The sequence below is a fragment of the Panicum virgatum genome, chromosome 7K (assembly GCF_016808335.1).
Source record: "Panicum virgatum strain AP13 chromosome 7K, P.virgatum_v5, whole genome shotgun sequence".
Classification (NCBI taxonomy): Eukaryota; Viridiplantae; Streptophyta; class Magnoliopsida; order Poales; family Poaceae; genus Panicum; species Panicum virgatum.
Window position 1 is genome coordinate 36,303,168 of NC_053142.1, and position 22,766 is coordinate 36,325,933.

Consider the following 22,766-nt stretch of genomic DNA (forward strand, 5'->3'; position numbering starts at 1 on the left):
AAAGTCTTGCTACGGCAAGCAACCGTGTACTCGTCGTGTGACCCTCCAACTTGGTGTGGAGAGGCAATGACACTTTGTGCGGGGAAGGAGACCCCTCTTGGTGAGAAGCTCCAATAGTGAAGATGGTGCCGTTGGCGTCACTTAGTCTTTGCTTGCCGGAAGCCTTGGTGGCGATCGCAAGACGGTGATCAAGCGAAGAGACTCGGCATCACACTTGTTCTTGGTGGACAAGTGGCCGTGGACGTAGGGAGGGACTTGGTGTCATAACCGAACCACGTTAAATCGTGCGTCTTGGTGTCTTCACGGGAGTTTGCATATTTTCTCCATTACCTCTTTACTTACCGTATTACGTTTCCACATTTACTCTATCTTGCGTGCCTTTACTTTTCTAGTTAGTTTGATTATGATTGGCTATAGATTGCAAGTCTTTTGGGTTAAGTAGAGAGTAGCATAGATAAACCTTAGTCATAACTAGTATGTGCAGGACGTGTTAGGTTTATCTTATACAAGTAGATTGAGCCCTAGGTTAGAAAGCGAATTAGCGACCTTATTCACCCCTCCCCTTCTAGGGGCGGACACCCCGGTGATCCTTACAGCGTGTCGCGCGGGCATCCATACTAGTAGTAGTATATGATCATATTGTGCACCGTAAAAGTCCTCTGCTTTCAGTTACACAGCAATGTGGGTCCTAGCATTATCTTGCTGTATGTATATGGGCAATCCTTTCTCTTCAGCAGGCCATCTTTCTTTGATTGCGGGTAGAACCTTGTTCACAAGAAAATCACGGCTAACTTCTTTTGTCACCGATGTCATGGCTTTTGTTACAAGGACACCTACACATATAAACATTGTTAATAAAACTAATGATTCTTGTAGGATATGCAAAAAAAATTGCAATTTTCCTTACCTGCATCCCTGTTTGGGCTCCACCTCTTTGCCGGTTCCACTTTGACAAAGGAGAAAATACCCAGCTTACCATCAAAAATGCATTGACCATTCTCATCAAATCTAGGCCTCGTAACCACAGCTAGGAGCATCACCTTCTCAATAAAATTTTTGCTTTTAACGGTTCGTTGTGGTCTTTCTTCATCATTTGCAAGGTAATATTTTTGGTTCCTACGAGTCCTATAGAACCACTTTTCATCAATGTACACGACATTGTACATTGGCTTGAAAGACAAAGACTGAGCATTCAACATGGATAAACAATACTTGACGCGGGCCTTCTTGTTTGCATCGGTCAAACTAAACTTGAGTTCATTAGTGTGCCGACAAAAATAGCCTTCTTTGAAGGTTATGAAGTGTGCTCTTCTTAACACCTAATGCATCAGCAAGATCCTTAAAAGTGGTGCGCTGCCTAAGAGGCACATTTTTTATGGATTCCATGTCTATTTCTATTCTTTTTCTACCACAATTCCTGGCCCACTTGTTTACAATACCATTTATTCCACCAGCTTGTCCGTTTTTCCAAATGGACTGCACAACTCTTAGAGGCACATCAAATTTACGTGCAACTCCCTTAGAAACCCCACGACGTAAAATAGGAGGATCAGTTTTTGCCAATAACTCTAGGTATATGGAGATCTTTAAATCATCCGAATAGAATCTCCTTTTGTTGGCACTAGAACCTGCAACAAACAGTATGCATACTATTGGTTGTCCGACAGCGTGCCGAGATCTAGACAGAAGCATGAATGGAACTAACCTTCAACTGTTGCTGTTGATGCACGTTCCAGAAATGTTGATGCACCTTGCAGAAATGTTAATGAGACCATGTCTGAAACATGAACAGAAGGATGAGCTATATGAAACACATATGAAACACTGAACAGAAACTAGAAAGAAAACTAAGAATCCCTTGATTGAACTGAAAACACATGCATGTTGTTCTTTCTAAACCAAGAAAACTCAGTTACCTGGAGATACATGCACACCATCTCCTTGCACGGCATCTGCTTGCACGGCATCTGCTTGCATGACATCCTCGTGACCGGCTTGGTCTGTAATGGAAAGAATGATTGAAATCAGAACATAGAAAGAATTAAGGCTTGGGAAAACAGAAATCAGACTGAAAAAAGCACCTTCGATTCCATCGTTCCAAACCATGTCATACTCAAGTTCATGAGCAGGGCCTTCAAACTCTACAATGTCATCCCAATCTATGGGATCCATTTGGCCAGATTCGGGTGGCCCTAAGTTCAAATCAACATCTAGTCCAGGCATTATTCTTGGTGTCTAGATGGAGAAAGCAAAGGATGAGGGGCAGAGCTTTCTAGAACGCATGGATCGTGTCACAGCCCTGAGAAAAGAAAAAAAGAAAAAAAATCCTTCGCCGGGCCCACCCGTCAGCCTCTCCCTCTCCTCCTCTCTCTGTTTTTGCTCGGCGCGCCGCGCGCACGCGTCGCCCGTCGCCGGCGTCCATCCTCGCGAGTCGCGCCACGTGCCGGCCATCCTCGTGTTCCATGCCAACCCCTCCCTCCTCTCATCGCCTCAAGACCCAGCCCCGGCCCCGTTCCCCTCAAACCCTAACCCTATCCGTTCCCCTCCTCCATTACCGCCGCCCCCAAGCTCCTTGCCGCCGCCGATTCGCCGCCCTCGGTGAGCCTCTCGCCGATTCCTTGTGCGGGGAGCATCTCCTCCCTTCCCTCGCTCGATTTCGCCCCTAACCCGGCCCCCTCTCCCTCCCTGCAGAGCCGCCGGCGAGCGCCTCCGCCCGCCGCCGCCCCTGCTCGTCGCGCCGCCCGTCCGCCGCCGTTCCCCGCCGTCCAACCTGACGGTGAGGCTCGCCGCCACCTCCGCATCGCCGTGCACGCCTCCCCTTCCCCGCTCCGACCCCGCCTCGTCGCACTGCCTCGCGCCGCCGCCGCTCGCCATCGCCGCGCACGCGCGTGCGCGCGCGCACTGCGCGGTCAAGGCCGGCCTCGCCTTGACTTGGCCTGGTGGGCCGCTGGCCCGTGGGCCCTGCCTTTCAGCCGCTGGGCTGGCCAGCTGGGGGTGCATCTAGCATTTTTCAGGGTGTTTAGTTGAGCAGCAATTTTGCAAAATTTGTAGAAATTCATGTATAGCTCAGAAAAATATGAAACTTGTTTTGTTGGATTCTTATAGCTGAGATCTACTTATGAAAAATATTTTTTTGCATGTTAATTTTCTGTAGATTTATCTATAGTTTTATCTTACAAAAGTGAGTTTAATGCTTATTTATTTGTATTTTGCTAGAAAAATCTCAAACTAAATTTTTTTAGGCTCCTTGTGAGGTGTAGTTTCCAGAGGTGCTACTTTTTCATATGCTTCTTTGCTGTTTATCAAAGTTTTAGCTTGTTTTCTTATGCTTTATCTGAAAATGGTTTAATATAGAACTTTTTGCTGGAAAGTGATAAAATGGCAAAACCAATTTGGTTAGATTTTTTTAATACCTAGTATCTAATATAATTTTCTTGGTTTTGTTTGGATAAGTTTGCATGCCTTTTATGATTTATCTTGCTTAGAGTAGCTGAAAATTGATCTATTTATGATTACTTATAGGAAAATGTTTTTACTGCAAAACTAATTTTCATGAGTTACTTTTATTGTTATCTACATGGTCAATTATTTCCATGATTTATGCTTGTTGTTAAGTTCATTTCTTAATTCTTGCCTCGCATTCATGCATTTTAGTGACCGAACCGTCGGAGAACGAACCCGTGGAGCCCGCCGAGTCCGTTGAGCCTGAGCCTGGAGTCCCGTTCGTGGTCGAGTCCGAAGCTAACCAAGGCAAGCAGCTAAGCATGAATCCTTGCTCCTATTTAACCTGAGTTAATTAGTTATCTCACCGGGTAATGTTGGGTTATGTATATTAAGTTTGTATTGCATTCTTGTACCTATCTGCGTGCATTATCCTTCCTTGATTTGTCATCCTTGTTCTTGGCACTAGTTAGTTAGTTAATTACTTAATCTGACTAGATGCTTAGCCCTACTTAGAGTACTTCTTTCGCTCGCTAGACATGAATGTTTTGGAGGATCACATTTACCGGTTACCCTTGTTCGCACTGGTTCGGTTTGGTTGTTAAGGGTTTGGTAGCCTCGAGGTTCGAGCAGAATGGTAGGGCCTAGTGAATGGAGTCACATAGGCAGGTCCGCTTGGATCATTTAAGAACCGTCCGTGGATGATGTCGGCTTTGAGCACCTTCTCGTGCTACCACATATCCAATATAATGGTACAGATAAGCCAATTATCTTCCTTGACTTGATCATTGATATACAGTCCTAGATACGTGGCCAAGGGCTATGCAGAGAGGCTTAGAGGTGTCCCCGGATGGACCTACGAGTAGGAAAGTTTAGAGATGTCCCCGGTGGAAACTAAGTCTCTACGCGTAAGATAGGTGTGAAGATTTCAATGATCGAGCCATGTTGGGAACGGTTGACGCGAGTACCCCTTATTCAACTTTGGCCGGTTGAGTAAGTCGCATGGTCCTTGCATCGTGTGGGTAAAGTAGTACACCCTTGCAAGGTTATAATCAATTCGAATTGCCGCGCTCTCGGTTATGAGCAAGCTCTTTGTCCGTTGAACTCTTCGTAGAAAGTTTCGGTTATGATGGAAATGGTTCATGGCACCTCTGTGACTCATTATTTTGTATACTCTTAATGTACTAAAATTATTGGGGGTTTGGGCAATATTAATTAATTCTGATAGGTGATAGTGTAGAGAGCTAATGCTTCTGCAATAATTATTTAACCTTAAAGCTTTTACTTGAGCCATTTCATGATCCTTGTATATGTAATCGCGTAAGTCTTGCGAGTACCTTTGTACTCAGGTTGCTTTTAAACCTAGTTGCAGGTGAGCCAGAAGTGGTGTTTGGCCACTTCTACCCCGCTGATCCAAACGCGGGGGAAGAGTAGGTCGTGGTGGCTGTAATGATGTCCTTGAGCAAGGCATCATTATTTTAGTACGTCTTTATCGTAATCGAGCTTCGTGAGAGCATGTAAATGCAATAAACTTTCTGTTTAATATGACTTTCGTAAACCCAAGGCTTGTAAGTGAAGTTTGAAACCCACTTATATTGAACTTGTAATATTAAGCGTATAAAATTGCTCTTTGTGGATTATTGGCGATGTATTCGATTGTAAACGATATGTGCATATGCTGATTCTGGGCGTATGTTGGAGCACATACCGGGACTACCGGATTTGATATTATTTTGGATGAATGACATGTCGGTTATTCGTCTCTCTAGACGTGGGATAACACGTGGCACGCTCTCCGGCAAGCACGTGTTAACTCTCATCTGGATGATAATGACCGGCGATTTATTTAAAATAGTATTAAATAGGGCGGTTCTCACATATCGGAGGTGCTGATCCCCCAAAGCAACTTATATAGGCCCGGGCCATGGAACTTGAAAACGAACACATACATGGCGGGCAATGAAAATTTGAAGCACTGGTGTTTCGTTTGTTGCGGGAGGCAAAAAGACGTGATGCACTGGTGCCAATTTTTGGCGGGCGATTTTTGGTATGGGCGGCAACTGATGGAGGGTTATCCAAGCGCAAGGAGAGGAGGTGCATGCCTGCATGCGGCGTGGACCTGTGAATTTCCTTCTAAATGGCGCGGGAGCCGGGAGGTGCATGCCTGCATGCGGCGCCCAACTGAATTTCTTTCGTGATTACAGGCGCCGCGCGGGCTAACGGCGTTTCCAGGGGGCGGGACGGCTCAATTACTAGGGAAGCGAAACGGACGCCAATTCATTAGGGTAGTCTTAATACAGACTTCACTCGTAGAGTCTTAAACCTCAAAGACTTCATCACAAAAAACTATACTTTCTATAAAATGTGTAATAGTAGTTTCTATACATAAAGAAATTGGAAAGTGTGTAATAATATTTCCAATATAAAATACTATTACACATTTTGTATGGAGAAGTATAATTTTTTTTTTGAAATCCGGCCTTAGTCCGAACAACAACGACTACACTATTAAAAACAAAAAGGCCAACTGGACCAGCAGGACAACCAAGTTGTGCACGCGCATTGCGTGATTCAATCTTTGCCATAAGATCGGAGCTCAGATATTATATCGGGAAACATATCAGTGCAAACCACGACATCGTAAAAATTTGTGCAAACTATGGTAAAAAAATTATCTAAATTAATAAAAAAAATCACATATCTAGATGATATGATGATACATAATTTTTTAAAATATCTTGTCCAAACTCGACTTCGTCTGTGAGATATAAAAAGAACAAATTTCAAGCCAGCAAGTTGTCCAGATGATTTGTTAGAAATTTATTATTTTTATATTGCACAAACGAATTTTTATATCGCACAAACGAAGTCGAGTTTGGACATAATATTTTATGAGATTGTGTATCATCTACATATGTGATTTTTTTTTGAATTTAGACGACTTTTTTTGTTGTGATTTGTATGGATTTTCACGAAGTTGTGGTTTGCACTAGAAATGTTCCCATTATATCTAAGAAAGAAAATTAGAGTTGAGATATTTTATAATTGCTGTTGCAAAAATAAAACTGTCCCATTATATTATATCTAATATAAGCCGCCCCAATATTAATATAAGAAGATCTTTTTACACATATCGAGAAAAGCTCCTCCCGCTCGACCGTACCCTTGCATAGGGTGTCCGTTGCCCATGCGAGAGTGTGCCAGACCCATGTACTATGGCATGGTGGCAGGTGAGGGTATTTTTCAGAACTCCATTCTAAAATTCGCACTCTCTAGCTGACTAAGTTAGAGGGCTCAAGCAGCACATTTCCAGGTCATGGGTTCGCCTTCCTGTAGCAAAAACGAGTCTTTCTATAATAGAACTAGCAAGAGTCTTCAGAAATTAGGGCTCAGGCTCGAGGTAGAAGAGAAGCAATGCGGAGTAGTAGACAGAAGAAGCATGTCTTCGGCTATAAGATCATTGATGGTGCACAATACCACCATTTAGCGGTATATAGAGGGTAATTTTGTTAGTATTTCTCAGTTATAAATAAAAAATGACACTTCTACAAAAAAAAATTTGGGTGCGGGTAAAAACATATTTTTAAAGACGGGTGCAATACCAGCACTCGCTTCTCGCAGCTAAAAATCGATTTGTAGAGGCGGGCCCGCTCCAGATGGGTCATGGCCTCACCTACCCCTGCAACCCTACAAATCGACTTTTAGGGGAGGGTGATATCAAACCCACTCCTACAAATCAATTTCTAGAAAATTAGAAGGAAAACTTGAAATAGCAAAAGAAAAAAATCACAGCCAACTGGCCACCTCAACAAGCCTCTCTACTACTAAGGTAGAATTTTTTTTATGAAATATGCACATTTGCGTAAACTGGAGCACGAAAAAAATCTATACGTCGCGCGCGCGGGTGGCGCCGAGGCGTCACGGAAGCTCCCCTCCCCCGCCGCGCTACCCTTGTTCATCTTCTTCACCGAGCCAGGGGAGAGGAGGGGGGAGTGGCTGCCAGCGAGCTAGGGGAGGGGAGGGGGTGGCTGGGGAGGGGTGGTAGGTGGGCGGAGTGGTCGCCGTCATCTGGGGTGGTGGTCGAGGCGGCGGAGCTTTTAGGGTTCTGGGTTGTCGAGGCTTCCATGACCGGCGTTCCTAGAGAAGGGGGCTGGGGGGAGGGTGGTGGGTTGGCGAGCGGAGGGCGAGGCCGTGCATGAGCGCCGTCGGCTAGGCGGGGCCAAACATCCGGTGGGCGGTGGCTAGCGGCGGAGCGAGGGAGAAGACGGCGGCGGTGGACGGGCGGCGCGGCGACGAGCTCGATTAGCATCGGCGTCGGAGGCGAGGCAGGCTTCTACGACGGGAATGACACAAATCGCTGAAAGCGATGAATAGATGCCCCCACCCCGCCGACATGTATGGCGGGGACACTTTGCAAGCATCTCGCGCTCCGACCATGGACGACCGGGCTATAGTTGGCCATCCGGCCTGAGGTTCGTGGGCCGGCCCACATCCCGATTTTGTGGCCCGATATGAAGTTAATCGGGCTCGAGCTGGCCCGACACGGACATCATGTCGTACCTGGGCCAACGTCTCGGCACGTGGGCTGGCCCGACACAGCATGAATAAGACCAGGCCTGACCAAGCACGACAGGCCGGCCCGAACACGGAAGGCCCGATTAACAGCCGGCCCACACACACACTAGCCCATTTTAATCCCACCAAACCTAACTACTACCTCTACCAGCCCTCCTCTCAAAAAAAGAAAAAAAAACTTTCCCTGCCAGGCTGCGACCCTGCCCAAGCGCCGCCCCCACTCCCACCCTGACGTCCCCGTGCTGCCGGTCCTCCTTCTCTGAGCCTCCGCACGACAACCGGCGCCTCCCCTCCTGCACGTCGCGGTCGTTGGTCCCCCTCAGAGCCGTGTGGCGGAGATGCCGGAGAGCTGCCGCTCCCTTCTTTCTTAGGGCTCGGCGCGGCCGGGCTTGCGCGGATCGGTGGCGGCGAAGCCGAGGCGTGCTCGGGCTTGCGCGGATCGACGACGGCGAGGCCAGGCGCGGTTGGGCTTGCGCGGATCAATGGCGGCGTGGCCGGGCTTGCGTGGATCGACGGTGAGGCACGGCGTGCGGCGGCCAGGCATGCACGGGGATGGCGGCGAGACGCAGCTGGCCATGTGGAGGGCGGCGGAGAGGCGCACCACGCGGTCAGCCGGGGATGCGGGTGGAGGACGGGACCAACGTGCCATGGCACGAATGGGCTGTCGGGCCGGCCTGACACGGCTAACATGTCTTCGTGCTGTGCCTGGGCCGAGACCTCGGCACGTGGGCCGGCCCGACCTAGCACGAATAAGTACTCGAGCCAATCAGGCCGGCCCTAATCGTGCCGGGTCGAGTGGGGCCCGGGCCATGCTGTGCCGGGCAGACCGAATGGCCAACTATAGGCCGAGCTCCCCGGCCGCGCTGCCGCGGCGGGCGCCGTGTGTGGGCTCGGGCTCCGAGATGGACTGGACGTGGCTTCGCCGCTGGCCCCGAGTGCAGAGAGGAGAGCGGCTCGGTGCATGCCTATTCGCCCGGGGATTTATCTCGCCTTGGCGGCGGGCGTGCGCCGCGCGCGGCCGTTCCCTCGCCTTGCGGAGATAGTGAGATGCTGACGTCACTGACAGCTGCTGAAGGCTGTGTGCTGTTGGGCAGGCGGTCAGAGTCGTTCGACGATTTTACGGCGTTGCCACTTTTTGGATTCTTTTTTCACTTTTTCTTTTTTACCTTGGCATGGTAGAGTGGACAAAGACGAGAGACGCAATGATTTTGAACGTCAAAATATCTTCAGCATTTTCACCCTCGCCAAACGAACAACGTGTTCGGAGATACTTTCAGACTTGGGCACTTGGCAACCTACTGACCACTAGCAAACAGATGTAATCAAATTCTTTTTCGGAACAATAAAAAAATATGTTGCTAAAACAGCATCTTAAAAAAGGTGTCGCCTAATACTAAGTAGAACACGATCTTGCATTGTCAATCTCTCTCTTTTTTTACCATAAAAAGAAATCTCTCTTTTTTTTCGTAACATCAGAAATACAGTGCGCTTTCTTCTTTCTAGTTTTTGAACAACTGGACGTGCAGAGTGCAGTAGAGCTTTTCAGTGCGTCGCTAGCGGTAGCAGTAGAGCTTGAACAGTAAAGAACAAAGGCCAAGCTGGACTGCATGTCTCGTGAACTGATGAACACAGGAGTACAAGACAAGATCCTGAAGAAAGAAGTAGCTTTCCTAAAAAAGGATATGGGGAAAAAGTAAAAGTCCTACATTTGCTTATGTGATGCTACCACTACTAAAAAATGATTTTTATCAACAATTTATTTTTTCCAGGGGCGGGTCAAAATGTGACCTGCTTGGTGTTATTAAAGCAGTTGACATGCCTATGAAAATAGTCACTATTATTAGGCACATGTGATGTCATCACCCGTTCGGGTGACGCCATCATCCACCCTGGACATGACCACTAGTTTTAGGGGCGGGTGATGGCCTGGCATGACCTGCCTATACAAATGTTCTCGTACAAAAAAAAATTATAATTTTTTTATACGATTTCAGATGAAGAAAAAGTTTGTACCAAAATTGTAGAGCTTGACGAGATCTAAAATTTTGTAGTTGACAAATTTTTCATTTAAGGTCATTTAATAGTCCAAAAATTTATTATAAGTTCTCTAGTTTCAAAATCTACAAGTTTTGATTTGTTTTCGAACAACATCGAATGTAGAATATAGATTAGTTCCATATCAATGTTTTAAAGGTAAGATCTAAAATTTTATAGTTTATACATTATTCATTTAAAATCATTTAGTATCGCAAGATCATTTGCTAGTTGTGCCCTATATATGGCTATTACTATCTAGTATCTCATTCAACTCAAGTCATGTTTTCAAGTTTCCACAATCTTAATCTTTATATACACTAAAATATATTTGGTATATTTTTATTTAGTCTATAGTACACAATAATCATATTGTAGAAGTTTCACTTTTTTATTTCTTCTAATATATTTAAAAAAATTTAGGGGTGGGTGATGGCGTCACCCGCCCTAGAAATGGATTTGTAAGGGTGGACCATGGCCTCACCTACCCCTACAGATCGATTTCTGAGTTAATATCAAAGAATAGCATATCCTATTAATTCACGAGTGACTGTGTAGTGTGGTGGAGAGGATAGTACTTGCGAGGCTTGAGGTAACCATTTTGAACCCTGGTTTATGCAACTGTGCATATCTCATCAAAAAAAATGTAGCTCGATAGGAGAAGGGCTTGTGGTGGTGGCCGGTTAGTAGGGGCGGGTCATGGGCACATGCGCCCCTACAAATTGATTTTATCTATGAGAATTACTAGAGGCGGGTATCGCACCCGCTCCAAAAATTACGTTTTTATCCGTACCTAAAAATACCTTTCGTATTAGTGTACTGCAGAGGAAAATGGTCTACCAACTCCAACATATTGCCAAAACATGGCCAGGGAACACTTATTAATCAAAAGTAACTCACACTTGACTGAATCATGTTTATTTCCACTTTATTCGCAAGGGAACAGAATACTCGAAATTATGCAACATCCACCACTCACAGATCTAGTTAATAATTTTCCTCCGTGACATTTAAAATTTCAGCACCACAACATTGTTAAATATTGACAGTAAATATTGTAGAGCGATATAGAATTTATTTCAGATGAAAGTTGCACGTACATTGATCTTGATTTTATTTGTTTTCTCTGAAAGAAAGCATATGAGCGCTCATCTCCATCTACACTCATCAATACACATACAATTGCAATATAATGTGAACCCTTTTATTGCAGCACACTCTCTCAGGGTATACATAAGTCAACCACACCGTCCATTCATTTGTCCTAGCGCATCTCGTTCATGCTCATTTCTTGAGGAACTTCTTGAACCAGTGGGCAGATTTCTTGGGGTACCGCTTCAACCCATTGTTATAGTCGACGAAATATATCCCGAACCGGACAGTGTAGCCGTTTGCCCACTCGAAGTTGTCCAGCAGCGACCACGCGAAGTACCCTTTCACGTTTGCCCCCTCCCTTATAGCACTTAGCATAGCATGGAGGTGCGCGCGGTAATAAGATATCCTGGTGTCATCCTTGAGAGCCTCCTTTAGTGGCATGGTCTTGTTGTTGACTTCGTCAACACCTAAAATGCAGAAAATGGAAACGTATATGTTAGGTAGTTTCAGTCCTGTTCTTTGGGTTAGGAGTAGATCGAGCTGTTGCTTTTCTGAAGTAGACATGAGAGAAAAACTTGTTCAAAGTTTTACTGCAATTTCTGATGAGCGAGGTTGCAAGATCTTTAAACAGTAGCAAGGTATATATTGGATCGATGGTGTCAAGATCTGTACCATTTTCAGTGATGTAGATGGTCGGATTGCCGTAGTACTTTTTGATAAACAGCAGCAGATCACGGAACCCCGGAGGGTAAATGTAGAGCCAAGATGAACCAGCCTGCATGTTATATATATATTCACGGAACTGAATCGTTGCGCATAAGTGGCGAGGCGAATGAAATTACCACTAGTATTTTCTCAGAATAATATTGAGTTACCTGAGGGCCTATGGGGACGCCATTCCGTACACCTATTTATAATTAATTATAGAGGGTGTTAACATGGTAAGTGAAGGATATAGAACGAGATTGAACATAGCTAGAGACCCGGACTCACCGGTAAGGTTTGCATTTGAATCAGTGCTGTAGGTCTTGTTAATGTTAAGGCCATTTGATGGAGGGAGGTCGGCAGCATAGTTTGTAGTGTAGTAGTTGAGTCCAATGAAGTCGAACGAACCCTTGATCAACTTGGATTGCTCTTTGGTAATCTTAGGCAGGCGATTTCCGACCAATCCTCTCATGCTTGCTGGGTAGTCACCTTTGATAAGAGGGTCCATAAACCTGGGCGAACATTGATGGTAATAAAATTGACATATATATCTTCTGAACTTTGACTGTGAGAATGTGAGATTGTATGAGCCACAGATGAAACCTACCATCCAAACATGAAGTCTATGGCTCGTCTCGCTGCAGCGTCATTGGCTTCGGAGCGGGAGAAGGGAAGAAACCAATGCGAGACTAAAGTTATGCCAATCTTTCCCTCTTGCATATGCTGCACTAATTCGAGAAGCATTATTTCTAAGGTTATGCTATCCATTTAGTGCTAAATCACTAATTCTAGGATTTATTAGTTTAGTTGATCAAAAATTTCACTTTGCAGCTTTACTCTAGAACCGAAACTTCAACTAATTTGTTGCGTAAATAGAACTGTAACATCATTGGTGCATTACCTGGTATTTATCTCTATACAACCGAACTGTCTCTGCATGTGCAACTAGCTGGTGATGGGCTGCGATGTAAGGTTCCCTTCCTGAATCCCCAACACTGCATCTGCCCAGGTCCCATGGCGAGCACCGGCCTGGGGCATTAAAGCCAATCGAGTAGCCCATTACGCAGAACGTCCAGGGCTCGTTGAAGGTGATCCAGTGCTTCACTCGATCACCGAACTCCTTGAAGCAGACGTCAGCATAGTCCTTGAAGTCATTTCTGAGACATTTACAGTCTTTTTTAACAGCTAGTAATTTTTAGTATGCATCGAGCTATTCGTAAGCGAAGCAATAACTGCAGTGGTCACATGGAACCTAGAGGAAATTAATTTTGTTCTAATGACGGTGTGCTACTTTTGTTGTTATTAGTTTGTTGCTTTCAAATGCAAAGCTTGCAGGTTGATTCAAGATACAGGAAGGCGTTGACTTCTTTATCAGTTAGTACATTAGTACACAACATATTCAAGCTGTTTGCTACGAGGATTCGAGGGTTTTTAATTGCTGTCATCGTACCATGTGAAGATGTTGACATCATCTTTGTTTGGTTAAAGGGTCCAGATTTTGATACAATTAGATCCAGATAATAATTTTTAAACGAATGATTTGATTTCAAGAATCAACTAACCAACAAATCTTCTATCTTATTTATTTACTGTACAATAATCTTGTTACTTTCATGGTTAACTTAAGCCTTGACTTACACAATATTGGGGCTAAGAAATCCCTCATATTTATCTTCTAATGCCTGAGGTGTGTCCCAGTGAAAAAGGGTCACATAGGGTTGCATTCCTGCAGATGCACAAGATAACATCTTAAATAATTCATAAGGTGAAGTAAAGAATGGAGCTGATCAAGGAGTTACATCTAGACACGCATACCTTTGGACAGGAGCTCATTAATGAGATTATTGTAGTAATTGACACCTTCCCTATTAATTCCACCGCTCAGACTGCCATCTGTTATATGTGCCATAGGACACGTATGTTCATAATAAGAACAGGCTATCAACTTGGAACTTCTAGTTTATTATGAAAACAATAAACTCCCTCTATTTTTAAATATACGATGTTTAAATAAATGAACAAATAGCTTAGTGTAAACTTTATATAAGCAAAAACTGAGGAAGTACATAATTAGGGGGAAATTAAAAGATAAAAAGGTCATGTACTTGGAAGGATTCTGCTCCATGAAATGGAGAACCTGTACGCATCCATCCCCAGGTCCTTCATGAGGCGCACATCTTCCTGCACATTTGCACACGTTTAATTTTGGTACCGCAAAATTAAATATGCATGCTCATGAAGATGATGCTGACATGGCACCTTGTAAAGATGGTAGGAGTCCACTGCTACATCCCCGTTGCTTCCGTCAGCGATTTTTTCTGCAAACACCCGAAATACGGTGTCATCAGGAAATTAAATTGCATTGCTCATTGCTTAAAGGTGTAGATATAAGCGTGTGTGTGTGTGTGTGTGTGTGTGTGTGTGTGTGTGTGTGTGTGTGTGTGTGTGTGTGTGTGTGTGTGTGTGTGTGTGTGTGTGTGTGTGTGTGTGTGTATGAGCTTCTCATAGAAAAACAGATAGGCAGAAAGCACGCGTGCCTGGATGCTGGTGGGTGAAAGTGTCCCAGATACTTGGTCTTCTGCCCCCTTCCTTAGCACCACCTTCATACTGCATGGAAATGAGAGTTCAGTCTAGTAAACTCAGAAGATCAGGCCAAGCAGGACAAAAATGAAGTAGCAACTTCTTTTTATAATAATTTGTTCTTGCTCCTCGCACGGGCATATTATCCCCTAGCTAAGCCTTTTCCTGTTCCTATATTATGACACAATAATTGAGCCGTCATGAACTCCATTTATCAGTTAAGTTAATTATGCTGTAGTTTAGCGCTTTCTGAACCTCTCTCTCGCACTTGTCGGGTTTCTGTACGGCACGAATGCTCTCTTAACTGGGGAAAGGGAAAGACCGAAAGCTCTTACACGTGCGCGAATGAATAGGAGCGAACTTCTACCTGATAGGCCGACGAGGCCGTCCCGAAGACGAAGCCCTCAGGGAAGCTTTTCCGGCTGATCGGCGGCGTGCTGCCGGCTGCATCGTTGGCGGCGCCGGAAGCAGCAGCTAGAAGGAGAAACGGGAGCAGGAGGAGGCATGGCAGCATGGCGGCGGCGGCGGCTCTCGCAGCCATTTGGCCTCGACAGGCTCGCTGAGAGAGCCGCCTTAGTGCATAGTATCCATGTGACTGGATTGCTCCATCTCGCCGGCACCTCCACTACTACATATATATAGAGGCAAAATGCACATCATCATGAACCATATATTATTATTTTAGGTCATTATTGCATCTCTGCCATATCATATATTAAGCTCGATCAGATCTAGGATACCTTATTTTGTATAATGAATTAATGATATACTACCTCGGTCCCACATTATAGCAATTTTTAGATTTTCTGCAAGTTAAACCTAGATGAAAATGTTTGACTTTGACCAAGGGTAAAACTGTTATATTTTGGGACGAAGGTAGTAGATAATAGTCTCCCCAATCAATTAAGCAAGTATGATGGCGACCAATTAGATGGACTTCTGCCACGGCCAATCAAAGATGTGGCCACCACTACATAACACCACATCGATCTTTAGTCTTTCTCCCAGCTACAATTAAGCCCATGACTAATCTATCTGGGTCCAACGGCTAGGGAGTGGGAGGTCTTTTAGTCTCGGTTGGAGCCACTATTTGTTTAGTATTGGTTGGTGGCTCAAATCGGAAATAAAAGTATAAATAAATATTTAGTCCCGGTTGGTAACATAAACATGGACTAAAAGGTCCTACACGAGTTAGTTCAAAGGATAACATCCCAATTAGAGTCACATGCGCTGCGTAGGTGGGGTGGCAAAGAAACTATATGCGAGGCAAGAGGTCGCAATTTCAAATCCCGCAGGACACATAGTTTTAGTAGCACACAAAATTCTACGTAGCAACCGGGACTAGAAGGGGTTGCCAACCGGTATTAAATTATGTTTCTGTACTAGGGCAGTACAAATGAAACCACATTTTGTTTGTCTTTAAATAAAAAAGTCTTTTAATTCAGCTTTTTTTTCTCAAATACGTGAGAGAGCTGCGTATCTTTGTATTAGGTACAAAGAAGTTTTAATACAATGCGCAATGAGCGCCCATGAGGCCAGTACGGATTACAAGAGAGCAAAACGTAGCAAAGCCGTAAGCAAAGAAAGGTGATTACTCATGGACTAAGCAACCGACAATCTACTCGTACGCCTACAACCGCAGAGTAGTGAACCACCTATGCGGTTGTCACCGAGGCTTTGCTCGGCTGGAGCAAGCTTCCTCGCAGGGAATGAACGCGCCTTGGACCTTCACGGCATGGCTGCGGGCGAGGCCGGCCCTGAAGAGACCACTGTATTCAGCCGCCGCAAGGTCAAGCCGCCGGATGAGGGAGGACGTCGCCGCGTCTTGCTGCAGGCACATTGGCGAGCTTGTTCTTTGCGATCCTTGCGCTGGCCCTAGTAGTAAGCGTAAAGACAGCAGTGGTGAATTGATTCATGAGCTCCACGCAAGCAAAGAAATGAGCCATGTCGTCTCTCTCTCGAGTACATGTCGCAATCGATAGAGCTACTGCAAAAGTAAAATACCAGTTTCCTTTTATTTCATCCTCTCATCCTTTCTCCTCAAAGGAGTGAGCCAGTGAACGCCCAGATTGCTTTTCCTATTCAGCATGAGTTGACTCCCAAAACATGAGTCGAATTTATCTCTCTCTACTCTTCTATGAATCGGCTAGCTCCGATGATTATATGAACCGATCATATCCACGTGGTCTGATGGATCGGCCACTAAAGACGGGCTGCAGATGTACTGGATCTGTGAAATGGCGACCGCTACGCGAGCCCCAGTCCTCTATTTCCTCCGGGCGCATCATATTATTTACTGGATCTGTGCAAACTACTCCCTCCGTTCCAAAATATAGTTCGTTTTGGTTTTTTAGATTCATAGTAATTACTATGCACCTAGATATAACATATGTCTAGATACATAGCAAAATATATGAATCTAGAAAAGTTAAAACGACTTACATTTTGGAACGGAGGGAGTACATATTATTTTGTGTTTTATAATCTGATGCTCTCAGCTTCAATTGACGCTCCTTTGGATACTTTATGGCATGCAAACTGTGTTATTTTCTATTTCCTCTTTAATACCTTAGTATTGACTTTTATTTTGAATAGTATCCCGAGCAACCTGCTAAAATATTAGTGCTTATTGCCAAATGTAATTATAATATATGAATTGATATAGACCCTACGGGTTGCGGATGCCATTCAACAAGTAATACTACTACTATTAATTAGATATTTGCATGAGATATTCTCTAATGTGTCTGTTGTTCGAATCATTGCTATATTGGGTTTCTAATTTATGCTTGGCGTGCTGCTAGCTCGCTCCTTCCCAATTTCTGCATGGTCAACTCTCAGAGACTCTTTATGTCTTTTCTCATTGTTAGGAATAGAGATTTGATGGAAAAATATCCTTCAACAGCTTCTCTAAGTAGTAGTTATTCAAATATAGCCATCCTTTATTCCACATTTCTCGCAAGCCAAAGATAGATAAGAAAATTGACTTTTTACTGTTGGAGAATGAAAACATACAGAAATATGTAGAAGTATCTTCAAATGATAATTTAGAGAGTGAAATTAAATTTAGAAAGACTCTTGGAGATGCTCATGTATATAATCTCTGTTGTTGCTAAATTAGGTTTCTATATATTTGTATATTTCCATTTGCTATCTTATGCTATACTTGGTTATGTATATTAATCTCTGTTTACTTGGTTATGTTCTAGTAGAGTTAGTTTCACATGCCCATGATATGTACTCACGCACATATAGCTAAACTACTGTGATCCACGTGCTCCACGCCGATTCCGCTGCCCTCTGCTTTTTCTCCCACCCACTTCTCATCGCAGAGCTCCTCCAACTCCCACGCATGGTTCACCAAACCGGTGAGAACCGGTCAGGTTTCGGTTTGGGCTGGTTTGTCCAAATTCAAAATTCAAATTTGAATTCAAAAAAATGAAAAATTTTCAAAAAATTCCTAAAAATACTTCAAGGTGCGACGAATCTAATGGTGTCAAATTTTCTCAAAAATTCGTTCATTTAGTATAGTTTGCGGAGATTTGAAGTTAAATAAAAAAAATGTGCATACAAAAATATACAAATACAATGTAAAAGTAGTACAAAAGAGGGTTGGAGGGTTCACTTAGGCTAAAATATGTTATACAAATATTCATTTAGTATACTTTGCGGGCATTTGAATTTAAACCAAAAAAAAATTTGAATTTGGCGGATTACCAGTTAAACCGACCGGTTACCAGTCAAACCGGCCGGTATACCAGTACGAACCATTTGCACAGAGAATTTTAAATTCAAATTTGACTTCGATCGGTTTCGACCGGTTTCCGGCCAAATCGGTCCGGTATACTGGTACCGGACCCCACCGGTTTGATCGGACCGGTCGGTAATGTAAACCTTGCTCCCACGACGCCTCAACCCCTTGCACGCCGTCCCTGCTGCGATCTCTGCTGCCTCTGTTCGGCTGCTCAACATTCGCGCCCATGTGCCGATCACACTGGACTAGGCCGCCTCCAATTAAGCAGTGGAGCACCTTCTTCAACCTCTAGGCTGATTCAGTTTAGGGTTCAGAGCAGCGGCCAATATGCAATTTGCTCATTATATATAAGCCCATGTGTGTACCCGTGCATGTACTTGTGGATGTTAAAATATGTGATATTGAAATCCGGCCTTGGACTTCTTCAAATAAAAAAAAATCCGGCCTTGGTCAGAACAATAACTACACTATTAAAAACTAAAAAGTCAATTGGGTCAGTACGATAACCAAGTTGCGCACGCTCATTGCGAGATTGCATCTTTGCCATAAGGTCAGCGCTGAGTTGGGACAATTTATAATTGCTGTAGCAAAAAAAAACTCAGCATGCGATAGGCAAGCCGCATAGAAAAAATTGGAGCTCAGGTTCGAGGTAGAAGAGAAGCAATGCGGAGCAGCCGACAGAAGAAGATGTGTTAGGCTACAAGATCTTTGATGGTGAACAATACCACCACTTAATGATATATAGAGGGTAATTTTGTAATTATTTTCAGTTATAAAGAAAAATGACACTGCTACAAGAAATGTTTTTAGGAGCGAGAAAAATATATTTTTAGGGGCGGATGCGATACCCATCCTTACTCCTCACAGCTAAAACTTAGGGTTTACCCGCCCCTATAAATATATTTGTAGGAGTAGATCATGGCCTTACCCACCCCTACATCTCTACAAATCCATATGTAGGGGCGGGTGATGCCATGACCCATCATTACAAATCAATTTCCAGAAAATTGAAAGAATTAGAAAGAAAACTCGAAAATAGCAAAATGAAAAAATTATCCCAGCCAACCAGCTAACACCACAAGCCCCTCTACTCGAGGTACAATTCTTTTTGGCAAAATACACACACTTGCGTAAACCAGGTTCGAATCGCGCCTGCATATCTTGCTCTCCACCACAACGCAATCACTTGTGACTCTATGGGACATGCTATTCTTTTATATTAACTCTGGAATCAATTTATAGGAGCGGGTGACGCCATCACCAGTCCCTAAAAATATTTTTCTATTTTATTCTAAAACTTATTTAAATCTTTAAATATAGTAGAACAAATAAAAAAGTAAAACTTCTACACAGTGGTTATTATGAACTATAGATATAGAAAAAATTGTCCAATATATTTTAGTGTATATAAAGGTTAAGATTGTGGAAACCTCAAAGTATGATTTGAGTTGTATGAGATACCATATAGTCATAGCCATATCTAGAGCACAACTAATAAAATGGTGACCATTTTACTAATGGCGAGTGATGGCGTCACCCGCCCTTACAAATAGTTGCCATTTTCAAGGACGGGGGACGCCATCACCCGCCACTAAAAATGTATTTTCAGGGGGCGGGTGAATTACAACAGTAACATCGCTCCATTTGTAGGAGCCGGTTAGTTTTTGGGCCGTCCCTAGAGAAAATGGGGCGTCGATACAAAACACTCTTTAGTAGTGTGAAGATGAGGAATTAGAAAGATATAGTCCAAATGAAGTTGATCCTGACATCATTAATATTTTTTCTATAACACCCTAACACTACCTATACTACTCATGTATACTATCAAACTTTTCAATAGTATACAATTATTGCCATAAAATTCGAAGCGATGAACACGCGGAGCATGACACGGTAAGGTCTGGGAGCTCTGCTTATCTCTAGTGAAGATTCCGCTTTCGAGGTTTTGCGGCATGCCAGCCAATTTGACCTGCAATTAAGAAAAAAATTAATTAGTAATTAATAGGGAACTTATCGTCTGTATTCTGAATAGTTTCATAAAAAAGTGATATTGGCTAAGAACTCTGATAAGCAGAGAGGATCATTAGCTATAAAGCCGATTCGCATGTGATACCAAAAATGAATCCGATCATAAAGAAAACCCCATCTAGCTCATTCAATTCAATTTACCATCACCATTAGTTGATCGGACTTAACCGAGACAATGCTAACAGCTAGGGCGTTAAATCAAATAAATTTTGCAGATGAATCTAATTATAAAATGATTTATTCTTGGCTCATGACTGTGATCGACTAGAATAGCAGATTGATAACTCAAGCTATAGTAGATTGAATCAATCCGATAAGAAAAACCTAACCGCACCACTCAAGGATCAGACCTAACCAAGACAGTTTGAGATGGTAAAATCAAGTTAAGCGAACTAGCCGACAGAATTAACGATACACCAGCTTCAATTTAAGATGAGGATCACTAAACCTATCAGCTATCAACATTATGCAAAGAAAAGGGTTAGACAGCACATAGATATATAAGTAATCGTCGTGGGATAAATTGTAAAATCTAATAAAAGCACATAAGAGATCGGACCATGTAGCCTTACGAGTATTTAAAAGAAGGAAAAGTCTAAATTACTCCCCTCAACTATAACAAAGTTTGGATAACCCCCTAAACTATTGTTTGGTTCATTTTAGTCCTCAAACTATATTTTTTAGTTCAAATTACCCTCTACTACAATTTGTCTTGTTCATTTCTCCGTATATAGGTGGAGTTTGAAGTTGAAATTTTACGAAAAAAATCTATATCACCCCTCACCTATGGAGGGTGGACTACATAACCCTCCAAGGACCCAACCTTTGAAACGGTCTATATTACCCCTTGAACTTTCCAAAACCGATCAAATTACCCACTAAAACAGTTTTGAAAAATCATAGTAAATCACAGAAAAATCATAAAATAAAAAAATCCAATTGTGTTGGACTCTAAATAAGTAGATCTATACAATGAACATATAATATGATATGCTTTAATACATTTTTTACAGTTATGAATAAAAGTATAGATCTAAAGATACAACAAAAAATATACTAAAGCATACTATATTATATGTTCACTGTGTAGATCTACTCATTTGGAGTCTAACACAATTGGACTTTCTATTTTATGATTTTTTTGTGATTACTATGATTTTTTAAAACTGCTTTAGAGGGTAATCTGACCGATTTTGAAAAGTTTAGGGGTGATATAGACCGTTTCATAGGTTGAGAAGTTATGTAGTCCACCCCCATAGGTGGGGGTGATATAGACTTTTTCCAAATTTTACAAGATGATAGTACACATCAGAACACATATTAAAAAATATATCATAATATTTTATCACCACTTTTATAGGTTAGGATATTTAATAATAAATTAATAATTGGAGTTCGATATTGTATGAAAAACAATGAAGAAAAAAATATAATATTTTTTTAAATGCATTGTGATGTTACTACCCTACAAAATTTTAAACAAAAATTCATCTTGTATATAGAGAAACAAAAAAGATAAATTGTATTATGGGGTGAAATGAACTAAATGACATAGTTTAGGGGGTAAACTGAATCAAGTTATAATTTAGGAGGTTATTATTTTGACTGTACTTGAAGGGAGTAAATTGGACTTTTTCCAAAAACGAACTCGGTAACTTTTGAACTCAATTAAAAAAACTAGAGATTGAAGCAATGGCAGCTTTGTTCGATTTAAAAGAGATCGGATAACTTGGTAGATAAACTAAACGAAATCACAGTGATGCATCCATAGTTAAACCTTAGCAAATTTGATAAGACGATGCTTACGAGCAAACGGCGAAGTGATGCAGCACTGTTTATCAAAAAAGTTGCCGAAACTACTCTACTTCTACTCCAAGAGTTTTTGGCGTGATGCCAAAAAGAGATGTATTGATTGATGATTTTTTTTTACAAAACCTGAGGCCTAGTATTTATTTGTACCCTGAGAACTAAGACTCCTAGTTTATTACGATGTGACAGACTTTTTCAAAAGAAACCAACTAAATCTATTATATTTACAAATACTTTCAAAAAAATCGGACTCCTGGATCTTATGAGGACGTCACCTTCTAGTCTGTTTCACAGCCACCCATTACGTAGCCTTTGACCAATCCTTGACCGCGCATTTTTTTTTTTGCGAAAGGGGTTTTATTAAAAAGGAAGCACAGTACATCCCTTGAATTTTACATAAAACACCCTGGATGAACTGAAAATTGCAGCACAACACCCCATCAGAGCTCATGACTCCACAGCTTCTGGCCACCGGCGACGAGCACCCTGGCGAAGATGAATCCACCTTCCTCCTCCACGACCGACTCCACAGCATGGAAATACCGCATGAGCCAACGCCTGACCAGACCACGACGCATCGTAGACGCTGAAAGAATATCAGCCATCAACACGTAGAGAGAGGAAGAGGAAGCGCAGTCCGCCGCCGCCGACCAAACGCGAAGTCCCGCGATGCTGACCAAAGCAGTGAAGCAGACAGAGGGCGCATCCCCAGGGATGCAAGGGATCTCCACCCTTTCGCAAGGAC

The 22,766-nt window shown here is 43.0% G+C and overlaps 2 protein-coding genes across 2 annotated transcripts; both read right to left on the bottom strand.

Annotated features, from left to right (window-relative positions):
• Nucleotides 1-1,260: 1,260 nt before the first annotated feature.
• Nucleotides 1,261-2,193, bottom strand: LOC120640189. The gene is made up of 3 exons (XM_039916053.1): nt 1,917-2,193; nt 1,706-1,777; nt 1,261-1,628 (listed from the first exon to the last, which is right to left on the bottom strand). Exons 1-3 carry the CDS (start codon nt 2,170-2,172, stop codon nt 1,261-1,263), a joined length of 696 nt encoding a protein of 231 aa, XP_039771987.1. The 5' UTR covers nt 2,173-2,193.
• An 8,913-nt stretch (nt 2,194-11,106) lies between these two features.
• LOC120641225 (beta-glucosidase 12-like) lies at nt 11,107-15,031 on the bottom strand. Its single transcript, XM_039917256.1, has 12 exons — nt 14,798-15,031; nt 14,388-14,457; nt 14,110-14,168; nt 13,956-14,031; nt 13,666-13,743; nt 13,489-13,576; nt 12,752-13,007; nt 12,458-12,573; nt 12,139-12,362; nt 12,021-12,052; nt 11,818-11,920; nt 11,107-11,612 (listed from the first exon to the last, which is right to left on the bottom strand). The coding sequence occupies exons 1-12, from the start codon at nt 14,969-14,971 to the stop codon at nt 11,335-11,337; spliced, it is 1,554 nt and encodes a 517-aa protein (XP_039773190.1). The 5' UTR covers nt 14,972-15,031; the 3' UTR covers nt 11,107-11,334.
• Nucleotides 15,032-22,766: the final 7,735 nt, after the last annotated feature.